The 20,120-nt window shown below is 38.5% G+C and overlaps 1 protein-coding gene across 4 annotated transcripts in view; it reads right to left on the bottom strand.

The window, feature by feature from the left end:
• NELL1 (neural EGFL like 1) overlaps positions 1 to 20,120 on the bottom strand; it is a 284,268-nt gene that overhangs the window by 225,968 nt on the left and 38,180 nt on the right. For all 4 annotated transcript variants that reach the window (XM_068684942.1, XM_068684943.1, XM_068684941.1 and 1 more), the window contains exons 4-5: positions 18,577 to 18,747; positions 861 to 957 (exon numbers count right to left, since the gene is read on the bottom strand). In XM_068684942.1, the coding sequence (XP_068541043.1) occupies positions 861 to 957; positions 18,577 to 18,747 (268 nt within the window). The remainder of the gene's footprint in view (positions 1 to 860; positions 958 to 18,576; positions 18,748 to 20,120) is intronic.

Genomic DNA, 20,120 nt, shown 5'->3' with positions numbered 1-20,120 from the left:
CAATAGTGGTATCTTGGGGAGCCTCATTAATGGCAAAAAAGACAGGCTTTCCTACTAGAAGGTAGAAGCAACCCGCGTCCTGCCAGCGAATCAGCCTTTCAAACAGCATGGGCTATTTGGAAGAAAAGGAAGCTCCCAAGGACAAAGCAGCTTATCAACAAAACCCAATGACCCATTACCAATTCGCTGCTAAGAAATACAGTGACATCCTTATCTGAGGGAAATACAGAGAAATGAACTGTTTGCAAAGTACAGCGGACTCAAGAAACAGAAAATCTACTGTTTTACAGCAAGGCACACATGCCGCATACAACAGCTAGCATATGCCAAAGCCTGAAGGACCACAGGCTAGAAGACCTCCTCTACTCTGGAAGGCAATGCTGACAGCTGCAACAAGAAAAAGCCACCTGCGGCAAACAGCATCAGGGCGTGGGTATTATGCAAACAAAATCAAGGAGTAACTGGCTTCCAAGAGCAGTTAAAGACACTACTGTTCAGCCAGAAGACTGTGGCTCAACTGTTGCTTTGGCACGTTTTCAAGTTGAAATCTGAGAATTGACTCCAATGCTGTCTCATTATGTCCACAGAAGTAGCACGGAGGTGTGCCGCAGTTGGTTGAAACCCAAAGTAAGGAACCCAAACGAAAACCTAAATATTGGGCACTACAGTCAGTAATTATAGTATTCTACCTTGCAAGAACAGATTCTTTTCTCTAAGTGTTGCACCTGCCTCAAATCCCAGGCCCATGGTTTACGCTAAAATTCATACAAATCAGACTTCAGGAGTGTAAGACAACTAATCAGGAGTATTTGGCCACCTACTTGCTAATTTCCTTCATGGGCTATTTCATATCTGCTTACCTTAAAGAAACCGTGCTTCCTGTTTCTCTGTCCGAGCCATAAATTGCTTTCAGGTGTCAAATTCGTTTCTGGGGGATCAATGATACGTTCATAAATCCTGTAGAAGGAATATAGTGCTGTTACTCAAATCATATTTTTCCTCTTAGAAGTTGCTAGTCCAAGTCATTTGTCAAGAAAACATGCAAAGAACAAAACAAAAACACCTTTGTTAAACATTTCATGTTTATCATCGGTATTTTTGAAGGCATATTATAGCTTTAAAAGCAACAATGAAACGGGAAAACAAAAACTGTTAAAACCACTTGATGTGTCAAAACACATGAAGATTGAAGAAAGTTGCAATTTCCCTTGTCCAACTGTGCAGCACTAGGCTGAAGAAACACAATGTCAGAACCCACCCTGCTAGGGAAAACAATAAAATGAAGAACCATCCTATCTTCAGAGCCTCCTTCAAATTCAGCTATCAGTTATGGGGAAAAAAAAAAAAGAGCAGTCTCAAACGAGATACAACCAGAGAAACAACACTGTGGGATTTTCATACTGTTCAGAATCTTGAATAGGCTCCACAAAGACAGTTTATTCCACCTCCTACTCCCACAGCCTTTTCGGCACTGCATCTCTTATCTATCCCTGTTGCTTGGGCCTTTCACTGTATGCACTTCTTCCTTTTTGGCTTCTGCTGAATTCATTTGGCCTGGGTGTTCCACATGTGTGCTTTCACCCCTGCACATCCAGCTTGCCCATGTCACTGGCACAGGTCTGATACAGACCAGGACCTCTTTGTCTGTGTTCAGTACCTAGTCTTACAGAGATATTTTATCAGTTGTTTTTCACGGATCTACAAATAATAAATGACAAATAACATCAGGTCCATAAGCAAGCTTTATATACTGCATAAACTTGCATGTGAATGCAGTAATATCCACCAAAATTTTCTAAAATTAATTCATAATGAACAGCTGCAACATTTCTTATTTTTAAATTAAAAAACTAAATGTCTGTTGTTGTTAAAAGGTTTTGCTTTTTTAATTGCTTATTTTTAAGAAAGCAGTAATGAAGTTTACGTGATACCTTATTCAGGAACTCAGGCTACTACACTGATGATACCATCATTTTAGATTATAAAAAATTTAAGACCAAAGTAGTCACGGACCCTGGCTTCTCATATTGCCATCTTCCACAGGTGAGACTCATGAACCTACTGCTCCATAATAAAGCCAGAACTTTTAATAAGGATTACTGAGAAGATGATGAAATATGTTTCCATTACTGTCCAGCTCACAGGGATTACATGTTGCTCTGTAATCACACCAGCATGACAGCCAACAGAAAAGACTCTTAACATGCCAAGTGCTGTGAAGTATTGATGTGCTTAGAGTGGGATTTTTTTTCCTCTTTCTTTAAAGCTTTAAAATGAACATGAAAAATGAACAGACACACAAAAAAAGTCATTCAACATAACTCATTGCACAGTTATCTTCCCATTTACACTCCAAGCATTTCTAGCTTGGGCGCACCTAGCATAATCATCAATTTTTGTATTGTATGTTGCTGTGCCATTTGAAAACTTACAGGTTTGCAGAGGCCTGAAATGGACTCCAAGTATTAAGAACTTCAAGTTCTTACAGAGTTAACTACAAAGAGTCATATATTCCACCCCCAACTCACTTTTGCTAATCCAGAAAAGAAGGTCATCAGTTGCCAAAACTAAATGGAAGCAATCTTAAAAATGAACAAACAAAAAAACTTGGTTTCCTTAAAAAAAAAAAAAAAAAAAAAAAAAAAAAAAAAAAAAAAAAAAAAAAAAACACCACAAACAGTTAAGTAAAAATTCCAGTTTTAAAATGTTAGCACAGTAGTAAATAGACTTCTAATAGTTATAATTTTATTGTTCAAATGTATTATAATCAGCCCTAATTCATCACTTTTCATCAGCATGATATATTCAAAGCTCCTGAACATTTCTTCTTCTACTAGTTAATTACTCACTGTCTATAAAAATGACCATGCTGAGCTGTTTTACCTGTTAAAATAGCGAAACAAGATGGCATTCTTTTAAACCATGTTTTGAGAATTATAGGAATCTCACATGCAGTATCTCTATCAATATTTTAAAGTGTAAGCAGAACCTTTTTGCCACACCTCATGCAAAATTAAACATCTACTCAAATGCAAAACTGCTGTAAAATGCTGAACAAGGAACAAAGAATCAAGGTACTCAAGAAATCCAATCAATGAATTACACTACCCACATTAGGAATTTCTCTTCAGATATGTAGCACATCTTCAATCGTGACTTAGATTAACAATGTCCTCACTGAAAAACATCTGATCTAAACAAGTAAATAAATGCATGACTAGTCAGTATTCCATCAAGAACTCCACTTCTGGCAAAACCTCAATGCTTAAAAAAAAAAAACAAACAAACAACAAAACAGGTTCAAGAACACTACTTATTGAAGAATATTTTATTTACCCCAAGTTAAAGGTTACAAAGGAACTCTACAATACCTGCCTACAGTTATAAATAATATAATAAATCTATATATATATATATATATGTATATCTTCTCCACGGATCTGCCGAATAAGTAACAGGTTGACGATGCAAGCAAAGTAGATCAGTACTTACCTTTCTACATAAAAGGATGTTTTGGACCATGCTACTGGGTTCCTGAACAATGTGAACTTTATTACTGTATGATGTTAAACATCAGCAAAAGGGCCCCAGTAAGCAGGCACACAGCCTATCACTGTAATACTCTCTACATTCTTGGCAAATGAAAAGGTCAAATAGTGCATGTTAATTCATAACAGTGAAAAAAAAACTGTAGCAGGCTACCAAAAACATGGCTCACGATATACTACTTCACTAATAAATTAAAAATTAATAATAATAATAGTAATAATAATAATAATAATAAAATTGCAACTCTTGACAAAAAGGTAGAGTGATTAAGAAATAATAAATAAATCCAGGCGACCTTCCCAGCAAGGCTAGAAACAGCTACTCGAATGCAAAACTGCTACAGATGAGAAAAACTGGAACCAAACAAAAGCAGCTTTTCAATCAGTATGAGCCAAGAAACATGTCAAGTTTACTAATTCACAATCAATGGACTTCATAAAAATAAAAAATTAGCATTTTTAAACATCAGTGAACAAGGCAGCACCAGCTCCAGGCATTGGCAACTGAGACCAATGGGGCTCATGGGTGTGCAGCTGAAGCCAAGCCAGGAGCTGGGCACGTCTCCTGGCTGCTAGGGTCTTGTTTAAAATCACAGGAACAGAAGTGGTACACCATTCCTAAAGCAGGTTTTTGAGAAGGGGAGAGACTATGTGGGTATTTGAAGACCCCTGTCCGCAGGAAAAGATTAAGGTGTTACTCGTGTAAGTTGTGGGGAACAGGGTTTCACCCAGACATTTAGGTTATCCACGGGCAAACACCACTCAGAAATCTATCACAACCTAGTGATCATTCAGGTTATTTTCAGGCAGTTTCTACACTGTGAAAAACCCATGGAGCACAAACATTTTGTAATCTATCTCAAAGCATAATGACAAAAGTAACTATCTAAAGATCAAATTCTATTATAATTATTGTTTATTAAATGGGGAAAAAAAAAGACTTTGCTCCACTCCCCTTTCCTGCATTGATTTTCTTGTGCAAGAAAAAAGCGTTTTTCAGGCTGAACAGAAACAAATGGATTTTTTGTTTTGTATTTTTCTTTTGTTTGTCTGTTTGTTTTTACAGCTCCATTAAGCTTTCACCTCATTCTCATTTCCTTACTTGATTTTCTGGGTAGAGGAGCATCACTATTGCTCAGCTTGGCCAATACTTTGTATTTGGCATGAAAGCAGCTGAACTGTACCTACTACACTTCCAATTTATTAAGTACTGGTCTAGAGCTCCTGGGATATCAGTTTCCAATACACTTGGCTTTGATACTCACATGGAGAAATATGCAATACGCTTCACAAAAACTGTAGTGTTTTTTGGTTTTTTTTTTTTTTTTAGAAAAATTCCAGGGAACTGTGCTCTCTAAAGTTACTGCACACTGAACAGCCCCTCTAGCACCAGGAGACCCAGGTCTCTAGGTTAATAGAAGCTCTGGACTTTCAGATTTATGACTACTGCCTTCACTTTCCAAGAGAAAGTTTGCTTTGTCCATATGCCAATGTATTTCAAAGGAGCTAAACCACAGACACAGAAGAATACAACTGTAAACCTTTCCTTTCGTGAAATCCTCATGCTCAGTATATATTTACTAACCACTGACCCTCTTAGCTAAACATAATAAGAAAAAAAAATAATTGACAAAGACCCCTGATATCTTCGTGGTCTTTTGTTGTTGTTTTTTGTTTGTTTTGCTTTTTTGTTTAATTTATATATCATAGAATCATAGAATATCCTGAGTTGGAAGGGACCCTTAAGGATCATCAAGTCCAACTCTTGACACCGCACAGGTCTACCCAAAAGTTCAGACCATATCTACTCTATCTACAGTTTGATTTATGAAGTACTCTTATAGAATCCTCAGAAACACGTTTTTCAAAGACACGTTCCTAAGAGCCATCTGTGACATAATGAATACAGTAACACAGAAAGAATATCTGGAAAAGAATCAGTGGGTTCCTGAAGGGAAGCATATCTAAAATATCTGCATGTAAATAAATACGCAGACACAAATCTTTCTCTCTCTCTAAAAATCAAGCGAGGAGACAGTTACCTTCCATTCAATTTAAAATGATTCTTATCTTTGCAATGTTCCATTAGAATAGGGGAACTCTGTTACCAGCATTCTACATGTGTGCAGACAGACAGAAAGACTAACTGATTATCCAAGATCACAAAGACTGAGTCAGAGAGGGACACTGCCCAAGATCTAGGACAGCAGACGGAGCATCTCACACACTAGGCCAGGCTTCTTCTGGGGAAAAAGAAAAAAAAAAAAAAAAGGAAAAAAAGACAGTTTTCTCATGTATTAAAGTAGGTTTCTTACATGCAACTTTAACAAGTGAAAGTTCACACTTGGGTGAGTATGTCCACTTTTGAGGTGGAATAGCTCTACTTTATACATATAATATTTGCCAAGCCAGAAGCATTTTAGAAATAGCTGAAATATTTAGTAGAACAAGAAAATAAACTTTGTGTCTGTTTGCATTAGAATGCATAAATCAACATAGGCTGATCTAGAAACACAACTGCTGAACATAAAAAAGACTCTAATTTCAACATTTGCTTGCAAACTAGCTGCACAAATCATGGAATTTCCAAATTCTTTCAGGTCTGAAGTACAAGTAGGTTGCTCAAATACAAATATGCATTATCCAATTTGCAGGCTAGATTCAAGCCCAAGAGATATCTTCTATTAGGGGTATCGTTAAGAAACTAATAGTTGCAGTCTAATGTTGCTGTGACTGAGGCATGGCAGGAACTTCATTTCCCAGCCTCTGGTCTCTACTAATCAAAGAACAGGCTTATATATTTGATTTACTCACATAAAGCTATCAATATTTATGTAGCAATCAGGTGTTGAATTCATCACACCCCATTTTAGATGCTGCAGAAGTTTACACCTGCAGTGGAGCTCGTCCTCTAGACTCACTTTCATTAATGAAGAGACATAACTGTTTCTAGGGGATGATTCATCTTACTGTACATTAATCAGCCTCTGCAAGCCCCTGCGACTGCACAGGAGCACATTCTGACATAAGGGTGAGTCACTGAAGCACATTTTTGCAATTCAGAACCTGACCGTCAAATCTGACATTCCCTCACCCTAGATATATATATAAACCCCAGAGGGTAGGGGTAAGTCACATGTATGCACAACGCATTGTTATAGCACACTAAACTTTTTCAATTTAATAAACAGAAATAAGTTGGGAGATGGGGAGGTTCTCTCATGTTTTGCACTAGCTTTTTTTTCCTCCAGAGGTAATTCACAGAGATGCGGACCACCTTGATCCTTGCTATCTATGATCTCCAGCTGAGGCTGCAAAAATTTCGTACATCTGACAGAGCAAGTGTCATACCTCCTAACACAGCCCATTGCATGAAATAACCAGCCACTTCTAAAACTTTGTCCAACGTGTTTCCTGGATCCCAGGTGCATGGAGAAATTGATGATACACCAGTACCTAGCTTTAACAGACAACACTGGTGTTAGTCTAAGACTCGAAAAGAAATATGAGGATACCAGATATTTTCATTTCATTTTCTATATATTTCCCAGTGAAAATGTGTCAACAACAACATGATTTTTTTTTTTTAGTAGTGTTTACAGACAGGATGCACTATTTGACATGTATTCAGCTCTAGAGCAACTTTAACTAAATTATTCATTCACTTTCCAGCATTCTATTTCAGAAAAATAATTTTCCTGAGGGAAATTTTGATTTTTCATGCTATCTCTTCTGTCATAAGATAGGAGTTCAAAACACTTAACAGGGAAAAGCAATTTAGATTAAAATATCAGGTTTTGAGGGAAGCCTTTTGTTATTAAATTTTGAACATACTGTAGTAACTGCAAACTAGTTAATCAAAAGTTACTTTTCAGCTCTGGTAGACAAAAAATAGCTGTCCTGTAACAGCATACGTGAGGTAAAAAACTCAAGAGCCTATGCACAGTTTTTGATTTCTTCTAAATTCTATGGCACGCAAACGATTTCACTGATTTTCCTATATAATCGCTGAGGTAAGTGAATGCACATCTCAGTTTTATTATTTTGACTACGAAATCTAAATTCAAAAACAAAAATGTATGTAATTAAACCTCTATAAGCAACCTCTTTTTTCATTCAAGAGATGCAAATTAACTTTTAAGATCCTCCAGCAACAGGAGGAAATGAAACAAATGAAAAGAAAGATGGTGAGAAACACACATTTTGCTGTCAGGTTTGGGGCAGTCCTTCTCCACAGGTAGATGTCATCTGTCTACATGAAGCTTTCTTTTAAAATAAATAAATACATAAAATAGGCTTTGCAGTTTTCTATGAAACTATCAATGATTTTTCACATTAAACTAAAATGGATCACTGTTACTGATTCCAGGTAGAGGAGTGGACCCATTAAGTTATATGGCATTGGCTACGTATGTGAAAATAACTGAAATCAAACATAGTAAGGCAAAAATATGCCAATGCCTACAACATATAAGGAAATGGATCCTACTCTGAGATGGCAAGTAGCTCCATTCCCCAGGAAGTTAGCTGTAGTCAGAAATAGTAATTTGGCCATTGGATTAGGATTTTCAAGAGTTGTGGGAAAAAAAAAAAATAGGACAAACTATGAGATCAACTGTGTCTTACATATAACGTATTCAGAACACTTTGCACTATCCTTCCCCACCCCGCTCCCCTCGCCCCCCCAAATAAAAATACTGGGTTCTTAGTATAAAACCCGTTAACATGATACCCAGATGGTTATTGAACATTTCAGATTTGGCACCCTTTGTCTTTTTATGTCTTTCCTTGAAGTCCATCTTGACCTGTTACACCCAAGGCCAACAGCATGTGGCTCATAACTTTGGTTTTGCCCATAAAATTTGCACATAATTTGCAGGTAGCAGAAGCATAAGAGAAATGCAGTTGTCTCTGTTTCTGGTGAAGATGCTAACTTTACCATATTCAACCTGCTTGGCCACAGCAGAGCATCAGGTAGCGTTTGGGTCCAAAGAAAAATAAATACTTCAAGTGCTGAAGGAAATGTCATCGCCATGCACAGACTTCTCTTAAAAAAAAACAAAAACAAAAACAAACAAAAAAAAAAAAACAAGACCCACCACTCACAAATTCATATGAATTCAGTTACTTACCTTTAAACATCTAAATTGTAAATAAATACCACCTCTCAAATAAATATCCAACTGACCAAAGATATTTTGGCATTCTACCCACTTGTGAGCAACTATCACTATTTGAGTACCAGAGCATAAAACATGTACCAAGAGGGGTTTATATGATGTGCACAAACATCCACAACACACAAGGAGATAACTGTACTTATAATAATTAGAAGACAAACTCATAGGGTCACTAAAAGACACCTTATAACATCAGCAAGCTTTGAATCAGCTTCTAAACCACAACACTGATTAAAGCAGACTTAACAAGAAGGCCAAAAGCACAGCACTCTCACTTGTTACCTTACTAAACACTGTACTAAAAGCTCATACACATCCCAGTATCAGTAACAGAAGACCAAGCACTTAAAAAAGATTCTGGAAAGAGGAAGAAATGAATTCCATCAGTTCTTCCAAGTGAGAATATTAAAAAAAGCTCTTCTCCCCACAAATTGAAGAAAAAGCTCTTAAAGTGAGATACATACAAGATTAAAAAAATCTGCATTGAAGTATCTATAAAACAAGTAGTAAATAATTAAGCCTATCTGGTATCAGAAAGCAATAGGGTAGAAACATGCATCATCATAATGGCACAAAGCAACACTGGTACTTCAGATCGTGCAGCAAAATTAATCCACGTATAAAATTCTACCAGAACAAAGAGGTAAAATCATGGTTACAGGGTTTATTTCATCTCCATTCTGTCATGGAAAAGTTAAGATTACTGTTGGTGTTTTTCATAAAACATTTGTTAAGTGAGAACTAGCAGTGCCGAAATTTTGCTTCCATTCCATCTACATAAATTATACAGGGACATGCTGGTCCCTGGCCCGAGATCTGCAGCACACAGGCCTTCACAGCTGGCATTTAGAACAGAAACTGAAGCACACTACATTTACAGCCTAGAAACAACTCTTTTTCACAAAAGTCCTCTTCTCTGTTTCATTCGCAACACCCAAGCTGCTTTATCTAGTGTGGTAAGACAGATATGACTGTAAGAAGATTCAACTCCTTTCTGCACGGGTACAAAAAGTAAATTTAAAAATAACCCAGCCACAAGCAACATTTCTACTAAACAGCTTCTTCCCCCCCCCCCCCCTCCCTACCCCCAAAAAGAATCGTCTGCTGAGAATTAATTGCCTTGCAAAGTACCTTGTCACAGGATCATCTCATCGAGGGGTATATGTCATCACTAAATGATTTGTGTATCATCATAAAATAATTTCAGCCATATTCCAGAGCCAATTTCTGTTCACGACTGAAGGTACCTACAGGCTGAGGACCGTAAGTTTTGCTTGTTAACTCTCTGCCTTTGCTTCCACGCTCCCACCAGAGCCCTCTCGTTAGTTTTGTCTCAGCACTGTGCAATGGCACGTGGCTCTCCCCAGAGCTGCCAGTCCTCCCCATTAGCCGCCATTTCGGTAACCCCACAGAGGTCCGATTCATTCCACATTCCCCAGTCCTTACCGTAGGTTCATCAGCCAACCCTGATCTCCATTCTCCCATGGTATTTTTCAACTGCCCATTTTAGCCTCGGTGGTTTGAAAGATAACATTACTCTCTCCCTATAATAACTAATTGGCCATGACTGAGGAAGTGCATGAAACATACAGTAAACACAGAACAAGCCATTATATTGGTTCTAAAATTAAGTTTTGATGGAAACTGCCAGGCAGACAGACAGAAAAGCACTCTCCAGGGACAACATTCGGGTTTGGAGCTCATTTCTCTCAGCATCTGACATGCTCTAGAGGTGAAAGCATGGCTCGGCTGAACTCAATGAGAGTTTTCACTGCAGACTTCAATGGGGCAAGAATTTCACCCCAGGGACACTGCACAGCACATCCTTCAGTCAAGCTTAAGGTAAGTGGCTGGCGTGACACAGAAAAGAGTCAGCTGGGGCTTAGGAATTTCTTTTAGTTGCATTAGTTGACACAGTTATTTGCTTTCATTTTTGTCCTACTGAAGGGGATGCCGCTAGAATTGCAGCACAATTATGTAACACAGCTTCTATTGATTCTTTCATTAGAGACTGGACTCAGATATGAAAACAAGCCATAGAACTAGAAAGAGCACGTTACCTTACTGCAGTGCTGAGGATCAAGCTACCAGCTTTCACCTTGCTGCTCCTTCGAGTATCATTGCATTGATACTACGAGTAGTTCTTCGTATCATTAAGAAACTAAAAACAGCAGCCAACATCTCGCGTTTCATTAAAAGAAAAAAAAAAAAAAGATGACAGCTCACTAAACACTTACCCATGAAGTACTGAAACATGAGGCTGGACTGCCTGTGCCATTCTCTGCTAGCACATTCACAAAGCAGCTCTCACCTCACAGCACAGAACCAGGCACTCAGTTGCCCCCACGCTCGGTGCTGAGCCCACTTACCCCCCTTGGACTCACCAGGACCATTTAAACATACCTGGGGCCTGGACAGAGTTCTCCCACATACAGCAAAATCTGCAAATATCTTTCTGTGTGTGACACAAAGCGAGAGAGGACAGCGTACCACTGCTGCACCATGTCCTTGCCACCACTTCACACCCAGAGCCACGACGGCCACACACACGGTATCTCCAAGCCTTGACACCTTCCACCTCCAAGCACCCCACAGCCTCGGAACAAATGTGATATCTCCTACACCACTGCTGGTTTGCTTGGTCACCAAGTTAGTACGGCAATGGGAAATGTCAGATTTTGGCTAGCAGCAGCTGATACAAGCAGCCTCCACTTTGCTGCAGCGGGAGAATTTTGACAAGTTTAGATTTCCAAAAACAATTACCTTTTGGGAATTCTTCCTATTTCAAATTGTCAAAGAAAGTTTCCCTAAGAACTAAAACACTTGAGAAAAATCTGGGTTGGTTTCACGGACTTGAACAGCCTCACCACTGCTTTCTCAGTCTTTCTCTCACACCCCACAGTGATCAGACACTGGATTATTTGCTGTACGGAGACTCAGATCACAAGACAACTTCTGAAGAGTTCAGGGGGGTTCTCATCTGCAATTTGGCCCAAGTCCAATGCTTTTTATAAAAGTATTTACTGAAATTATTCAGCCATTTTTCAATTCAGCTCCAGTGTTATTCTCTGTGACTTCCAGTTGTGAACTCCAGAGTTTAGCTAATGATTTCACAAGGGAGAGTTCACTTATGTTTTGGATCTATGTTATGTTGATCTGCCTGGTTAGTGAAAGATAATCATTTTTTGTCATCTGAAAGGGAAAACCCAAAATATTTGCTTTATGTAGTTGATTCTCAAATCATGATGATCTTTCTGTCCATATGACCCCATTAGCACTCTGACAAATAAACAGAAAATAGAGTCAAGTAATAGATTTGCCCTGAAAAAAAATATCCACAGAAACAAAGCTCCACATACATTTCTCTGCATACGTGTGCTAAATTTTTCAGGGACTGCTCTTGTAATTAATCACCCCCAATTTAAGGGATTATTGCTTTGATGTTAAAAATAAAGTATGTTGGACAAAGAACCAAAAACAAAGAGAGAAAATGGGATAATACACCTATTCACACGGGTTAGGGAATAACAAACTCAACTGAAGCTTGCCAGTCCTGATTTAGAATGATTTCCTCCACTGTTCTCCACCCTCTGACACACCCACAGCACATAAATATGATGAATGCAAGATGCCAATAGCAAAGCATAAACACATTATTCCTACCCTGCTGAAGTCATGAACCTGTCTGTCAACATTTTCACCACAAGCCCCAAATCTAAATGTAAAAAAGCAATTAGAAGCACTGCTACGTCTCTATTCAGCAGCAGCTGGGCTCTGCAGCTACCAAACACTGGCTCCACCGAACTGTCAGACTCTGGGGACTGACACAAGGTCCCATTTTAGGCCCTTAACAAAACTCTGGAGCCTCTTCAATAACTGACATCAGCAGGACCTGGATAAACCCCTTCACGCAACCAAAGCAGCTGCATGCTCTGCTCCTACCAGGAACTACAGGGAGCTATGTAAGGCCCCTGTGCTGCAGCACAGTGCCCCGCATAGGGTAGCCAGCTGATGACACTGCTCGTACTGATTCCATGTGTTATCTTCTTCTAGGGGAGGGCAAAGGATCTAAGACAGCCGGGCACAACCACAGATTATAATAATTTGTTTTTGTTTTCTACAGTACATTTTCAGCACTTGCATGCTCATGATCTTCTTGCCATTCTATTAATGCAGCGTACACAAATAAAAATGAATTTCTCCTGATTCATCTAGGATTTAAAAAAAAATTCGTCATAGACAGAGACCGGGTTAAGAGATAACGTTTTTCAGTCTTCAATCACATCCATACTACCATTCTGCTGTGCTGGATATCTAATGAAAAACCCTGGCTTAAAAAAAAAATAAGAAAAATAAAAACAAGGAAAAAACATCTTCTCTTGAGTCACACTGAATGCATCTTGAACATTTTCTTGCAGCTTAACTACAATAACTATAATGATACAGGCCTGACAGCAGCTGATGTGATAAGCCAGATGGAGATCTCTCTTATGCTAATGAGTTTATTGCCTTTCTGTCAAACAAGAGGGACAATCAGTAGGTGAAAATTAACTTCCAATCAAGAATACCACAAATCAGCTGTTGGGTGCACCTGTAATGCACAATTATAGTACTCTACCTAAGTAACCAGTTCTGTGACAGTTTTTGCTACAGCATAGAGCAGAGAAGCAATCTCGGTCACAAGATCATATTCAACTGTTTTGAGAGTAAATTACCTAACTCTGTAACACTACCACCTTGCCATCTCCTCTTTCAACAGCAAGTGTTTTACAGTAAGTAAAGCGGTGAATCTCCTTTAAAGGGATCACTTTAAATGTTCTTTTATTTATTATGCTTTAATCAAAGTCACCAGAGTTTATCTAAAGAAGTTAAAAACGTCACACTGGCAGCTGGAAGATTTTATTTATAAGGACTCAGAGGTATTGGGTTCCCATAGTTTGACAACGTTGCTTTAATTTATTTATTTTTCCAATTAAAAAGTTCTCACTGCTCATGCATTTTTTAATTCCTTAATGCCCTGTTCTAACAGAAGAAACATAAAAGACGACAACAACATGTTTTTCAGAGGAAGACTACTTCCTAGCCTGCTCCAGTTTTATAATCTATTCTCTTATACACTTACCAACTACTCCCATCAAACAGCTACAAGTATGCATCAAAACTATAGGCTGTATTCATAATAAAATGCACTTCAGCACATATTTTTACTGGAAAGCATTTATTTTTGCAGCAAATTGCCTTCTACCTTTTATGCTTGCAGACAAAGTTCAAGGAAAGAAATACTTATGCTCTTCGGACAGGTGTGTACCTTTGCAGCAATAGGGTTGACAAGAAATAAAGCAAAAATAAAAATGAAAAGCAAGCAGCCTTCAGATCACCTCCGCAGATGAATCAGATACATTGAAAACTATTTAGAATTTATATTTCTTTAATAAATTATCAATAAATGCATTTTAATACAGTTCCCACCACCTCTTAAATTGTAGCCCCAATGCTATTCCCTCACTCTTGGGCAACGTTACACACTTGCTACAGCTGAAACTAATTCCCATTGAACTGAAAACAAATGCCAACTTAAAATAGGCCTTGACAATCTCCTGGGGCTGAAAACCTCCTGACAATGCAGCTACACACAGCAGGATCCTTTACCTCTGCTCCCCAAAGAGAACAAATCTGGGAAGGTGCTTGACAGAGCCTATTTCACAACACAATAACCCTTTAGGACCACAGGTTATTTAAGGACCCTCTGACAGTTGCTCTAGATTAGTCTAAGTATTCACCAGAAAAGCAGCCGGTGACAACTCCCTTTTCCCTGCAGTAAGAAAGCACAGCTCCAAAGCATAACCAATGTTTCAAAACAAGAGTTGCATGCCACTAGCGGACTTAGCACTGGAGGTGTAACATCAGGAAGGAAAGCAATAGCAGTGAAATTCATTTCCATGTTGCTTTCAGCATAGGTTTTATTTGTGCATCAGTTGGACGTTCATAATGAATATAGTCTTTTCATTTTTTCTAAGCTTGCTGAACCTTACCAAAATGTTACAGATGTGCATATACACCCACCGCTTATGCCAAAAGTCTGAACTGTATCCCTGGCTAGAGGCTACCTCCTAGATCCAATGCAAAGGCTCTCGATGTCAGTGAAAACAGAGTCCAGTGACTTTCGGTGGGTTTTTAGCCTGGATTCTCAAGCATTTTCCTGTGCCAGCAGCTCTAAGCTTGAGCATCAAACTCAGCAACAATTCTTACTCCCTGTTCATCAAAGAGCGCCAAAAGCAGCAAGTAATGCACAGTAGGAGCTGATTTCAAAAGGACACTTTTGTACTTGTGCAGATACACCTCCTTTGATACATACGCCTCCCCCACCATGTTACGTATCATTAGAATAGAGGCAATTATACTGTTTTAAAGATGACTCTTAAAAGCACTAAAGGCTTTTACCAGTACTCAGGTAGCCTACCCTAAACTATCTAGGTGTGAAAAACAGAAATCAACTTTGAATTGAATCCAAAAGACAATCAAGTACCCAATGTCAAAGCAATTTTACAAACCAGATTAATGTGGGTGGTAAGACTGGAAGGAATAAAAGTAGATTTAACTCTCTTTACAACTTAAAAGTTTCATATGCAATGCTTTCCGACACACTGCAGTTTTCAGAAGCCAGAGGGCGGATTTGGGTATCGATGTAAATCCTGTAGCAAAATTACGTTATGTCTGGATATTTTTCCCAATGCAAATACTTCCAGTGCAATTTCACATGCAGGCTAACTTTAATAACACATTATTCACAAGTCACTTACCAGAATAGTCTTGTATAGTATATTACTGTAGCCGAAAACAAAAGGAACACTGTGTTTATACAAATTCATGCACATTTGTAAGGATGCAAAGTTGCAACCCCCTTAAAGAAATCCCATAGGAATCCAAAGGGTGGACACAGAACTTCTAGACAGGGTCCAGCACAGAGCCATGAAGATGATGAAGGAATTGGAGCATCTGCCTTATGAGGAAAGACCAAGTGCGCTGGGCCTGTTTAGCCTACTACAGAGGAGGAGATTGAGAGGGGATATTATCAACTTCTGTAAGTACCTGAGGGGACAACGTAAAGATGATAAGCCAAACTCTTCTTAGTGGTGGCAAGCGATAGGACAAGGGGTTATGGGTATAAATTGAACCACGGGAGGTTTCGTCATCATATGAGAAAGAACTTGTTTTCAGTTCAGGTGACAGAGCACTGGAACAGGCTGCCCAGAGAGGCTGTGGAGTCTCTCTGTGGAGTCTCCTTCTCTGAAAATACTCAAAATCCACCTGAATGCAATCCTGTGTAACATGGTCTAGGTGACCCTGCTTGAGGAGGGGAGTTGAACTAGACGATCTCTGGAGGTCCCTTCCAATCTCAACCATTCTGTGATTCGCTGTGATTTTTTCATCATTTTTATCCCCCTCTTTTTTTTAAACAAGGGTGAGGAAAGAGTAAGAAGGAAGTGCAGAACCCCTTTCACTAGGCAGGTACGCTTGAAGCTAATTTTTTTTCTGATGGACTCTCCAAAAGAGAAGCAAAACCCGAATCTCTGCAGGAGGTTGGACAGGTGAATCTATTGAATGCAGTCGTATTCGCCTTCCCTGTTAAGTCTGCAAAAGCATTGCTTCTCATTAGGCATCTGCCCACAGCCTAAAAGGGTGGCATTTACATATAAATCTACAGTCCTTAACACTGGATTCTGTGCATACTTTCAGCTGCAGTTTTCTCGACTCTAATTTTAGGAAAACTTAGGGGTTTTGTTAGTGCTCAGAAATCCGCTTCATTGGCTTGCCCTTCTTTAGACCAAGCATTTCATTTTCACATCTTTTGACATTTATTGTAGTGTCAGCCAGAAATGCCAGTGCAAAGATGAAAAATATGTTGACTCCTCCTTTGAGTGCAAAGATGTAGGGGGCTAAAATAAAAAGCAAACTACAACACCAACATTCACAAAAGTCTCTAATTAACCCAACAGAAATGACACAGCTGAGTCAGGAACTTTAAAACCTTTTTTTCCTTTTTCCCCCTCACCATTTAAGTTTTCACTATGATCTGTATACAAGTCTTGCTTTCAAAACTATTCCTATTACTTTATGCAGGAGTTGTCATAAACTGCCACAAATCCATGGCCAAATAGATATTTAGGTATGAAGCTATGCTGGGAACAGCCAAGAGGACACTCTTAGATCCATCAGCCCTGTTTAGGGGCTGACAGAGACGTCTATATGTATTTACCACCTCATATGACAGCACAGCTTATTCTGTAATTGTATTTATCTATTGCTTCTTGTTACTGTAAAGAACATCAACCATGACACTATGCAGCTCTCTTGTTCCTGGATAGACTTCTGTACCAGACAGGCATTTTGTGTCATCTTCCTTTAACATCGCATGCAAGAAGGCAGCCAGCAAAAAAAAATAATAAAAAAATCTGCTAAGCAGGTCTTCCATAACACAATTACTGTTCATCAATATATATACTATATATATATATACATACATATATATATATTAAAAAAAAAAAAAACACAATAAATAAATAAAACATAGGAGATGAGGAATCTGTCCCAAAACCCAGTATGCCAATAAACAGAAAAGAAAAGGAAATTATAATCAATAAAAAATAATGGTAAGATAAACAAATCCGAAGACCAAGACAAAGACAATCTTTACAAATTATAAATTTCATGCCTGAATGAAATCAAAACTGCTCTAAGCATATAATTGTTTTTAGGGTATGAACAAAAAGATTTAATAGGCAACCTTCCTTGAGATTAGGTTATTACTGTCAGTAGTCAATGCAATTGCAGAAAATGGTTGTAACATTCCTTTTAAGACAGTACTTCATAACTACTTTGGGCAGTTTTAAAACTTCTCCAAATGTTCCAATTAGCATGTCCTGCCATAAAAGTCCCATAACTTTATTCTGCCTGCCTGAAATGAGGACTTTAGGAAGAAATATCAGCTACCATCGCCCTATCCATTTAAATCCAACAATTCCAAAACACATACAGCAGACTGATCCTCTCACCAAATACAAAAAATATTTTCATACTTGTTTCAGTGCAGGAATATGTGAAAGTAACAGCTCATTTTCCTCACTCCTTAAGACTACTTTTGAAGGTCCCAATTTTGAGTTTTGTGAGTTCCCTCATCAACCACTAATTTAGCAAAAGCCAGTCTTCAATATGTTGTGAGATCATGTCGCATCAGAAGAAAGATTCCTGGGTCATTGCCTTTTTATTCCTTGAAATCCTGACAATCTGCCGTCTTGTTCTTGTGCTCTTCGCAACTTCTTAAGGAAAAAAAGTTCAATGACAGAACACCCTTCCAGAAACAAGCAGCATCAGTTCTATACATGTGAAAAGAAGCTGCCAGGTTTCTTGGAACTTTCCAAGCAGGGCAGTGGGTGGAATATCAGCAAAAATTGCACTGCTCAATTATGTAATATAAAATTAAAATGCCTCTGACACATCTATCTATTCTTCAAGTTTTCAGGTATGCTGAGTGAAGCAGTTCACAACAGAAAGACTGCACAGCAATCTATCACTCTTAAATGCAATCACAGTCAAACATAACATCAGCAAGTGCCTGAACAACAGAGATGCATTTAATACTCCCCAGTCAGCAATCAACCTTTTCCACATTTGTTCATAATCACAATGTAATGTAATATTTTAATGCTTTCTTTTCCTTTTCTAATTCCATTACTGTTTGCTGTACTTTTTAAATTAAGCTTTTTTTAATCTCCTTTTGCAGTTTTAGTCTTGCCCTGTAAGTAGAGAGCATTTTTAAAAGAATTATATTACTGAAGACGTTTTCTTACCTGTTGCAGTCCACGTGGAGCAGAAGGTGAGATGCACTAAGCGATACAGCAATCTTGTGCCACTGTCCATCTGCCAGGCGGTAAGGGAACACCTCTGTTCTTGACTTCCCATTAAACCTGTAGTGATACCTAATCTCATCCCGTAGTCCACTGCTCTCCAGTTCAAAATAGCTGTAGGTAAAACATGAAGAAGAATCAGCTCCATTTTTGGTCTATTTATTGCTTCTGTCGCGTTCTTCTTAGTTCACCTAGTTCCTTAAGTAAATACCACACGGAAGGTCACAATCTAAAGACATTACTCAGCATGGATTTACTAGGCCATTTTTTAAAAAGAAGTAGAGACAAGTACTACGCATTCAGCACATTATAAAAATGGCAATACCATTTACATGAAAACAGCTCATGTTCAAAACCATTTGATTGTCCTGGAAATTGAAGTCCTCTTTTTATCCACAGAACAGGTTCAATGACAAGAAAATGATCCTTATTCTATTCACCAAGACGTTTTGTATGAATGCAGGATTTGTAGGCAATGCAAAAATAAAGGACTCTATGTATCATTACCAATGAACAAACAAAAAGCCATTAAGGTAAAAAAGCATCGGGTAATTGTGGAATTTGTACTCACTATTTGCAAATCTACTTAAAAAATTATTTACTTTTAGGACTCCCATACACACAATTGTGTTTAATTCATTTTCTCAATTTTATTTTTACAGCTGTAATTGTTCAGCTTTACAAGGGAACAAAGCCTCCTGGATAGATCAGGTGTCTCAACACCTGGCATTAGCAATCAAAACCTTCACACACTTGTCACAAGGGAACAGCCCTTGGACAGTACTGTCGAGTTAACAAAGTAAAGCTATTAACTGGCCTCATGCTGGCGGGAGGAGGCAGCTCTTATTCTAGGGTGAATTTTGCCCTAGTGGCAACACGTTGACAGCAGAAATAGCGAAGCCTTGTCTTGGCCCTCAGATAACAGAGAAAATTTACAGCATATGAAATCAAGGTGCTCATTTTTCTTGCAAAACAAAGCCCTGGATATACAAAGGTGGTTATACAGACCTTTGCTGAGAGCAGAAAAACCTCTACAATTAAGTACAGATGTTAGGTTTTCCAGCTAGCCCCTACCCCTGTCTGCCTCTGAAGTGCCATGTTTTTCCCTTCTGGAGGACAGCAATTTAACATGGCAGTTGCAAAATGGATGCTAGTTTGGGGTTTAAAAAAATAAATACATACATACATATATAAAAAAACTGCAATGCAAAATAATCAATACCCAGTTGACGATTACTGTTTTTACAGACCTTAACAGCCAGTATGGACAAGTATTTCTTCACAAGGTGTGTGTACTTCAAGAATGATTCTCACCAGTGAAGCAGAGGCTATTTAGAACACAAAAACTAAAAAATTGAGATCTTTGGGAGGAACTAGGTTCTCAGATTAAACGCTAGCTGGGGACATATGCAACAGATCACAACAGACTGGAAAGGTGAACTTCAAGGCAAAGCTTGGCCCAAAGAGAAACTCAAACCCTCCTTCAT

Source organism: Anas acuta, chromosome 5, assembly GCF_963932015.1.
Source record: "Anas acuta chromosome 5, bAnaAcu1.1, whole genome shotgun sequence".
Taxonomy (NCBI): Eukaryota; Metazoa; Chordata; class Aves; order Anseriformes; family Anatidae; genus Anas; species Anas acuta.
The sequence above is the reverse complement of the archived record's forward strand: the minus strand, read 5'-3'. Positions and strand labels throughout refer to the sequence as shown.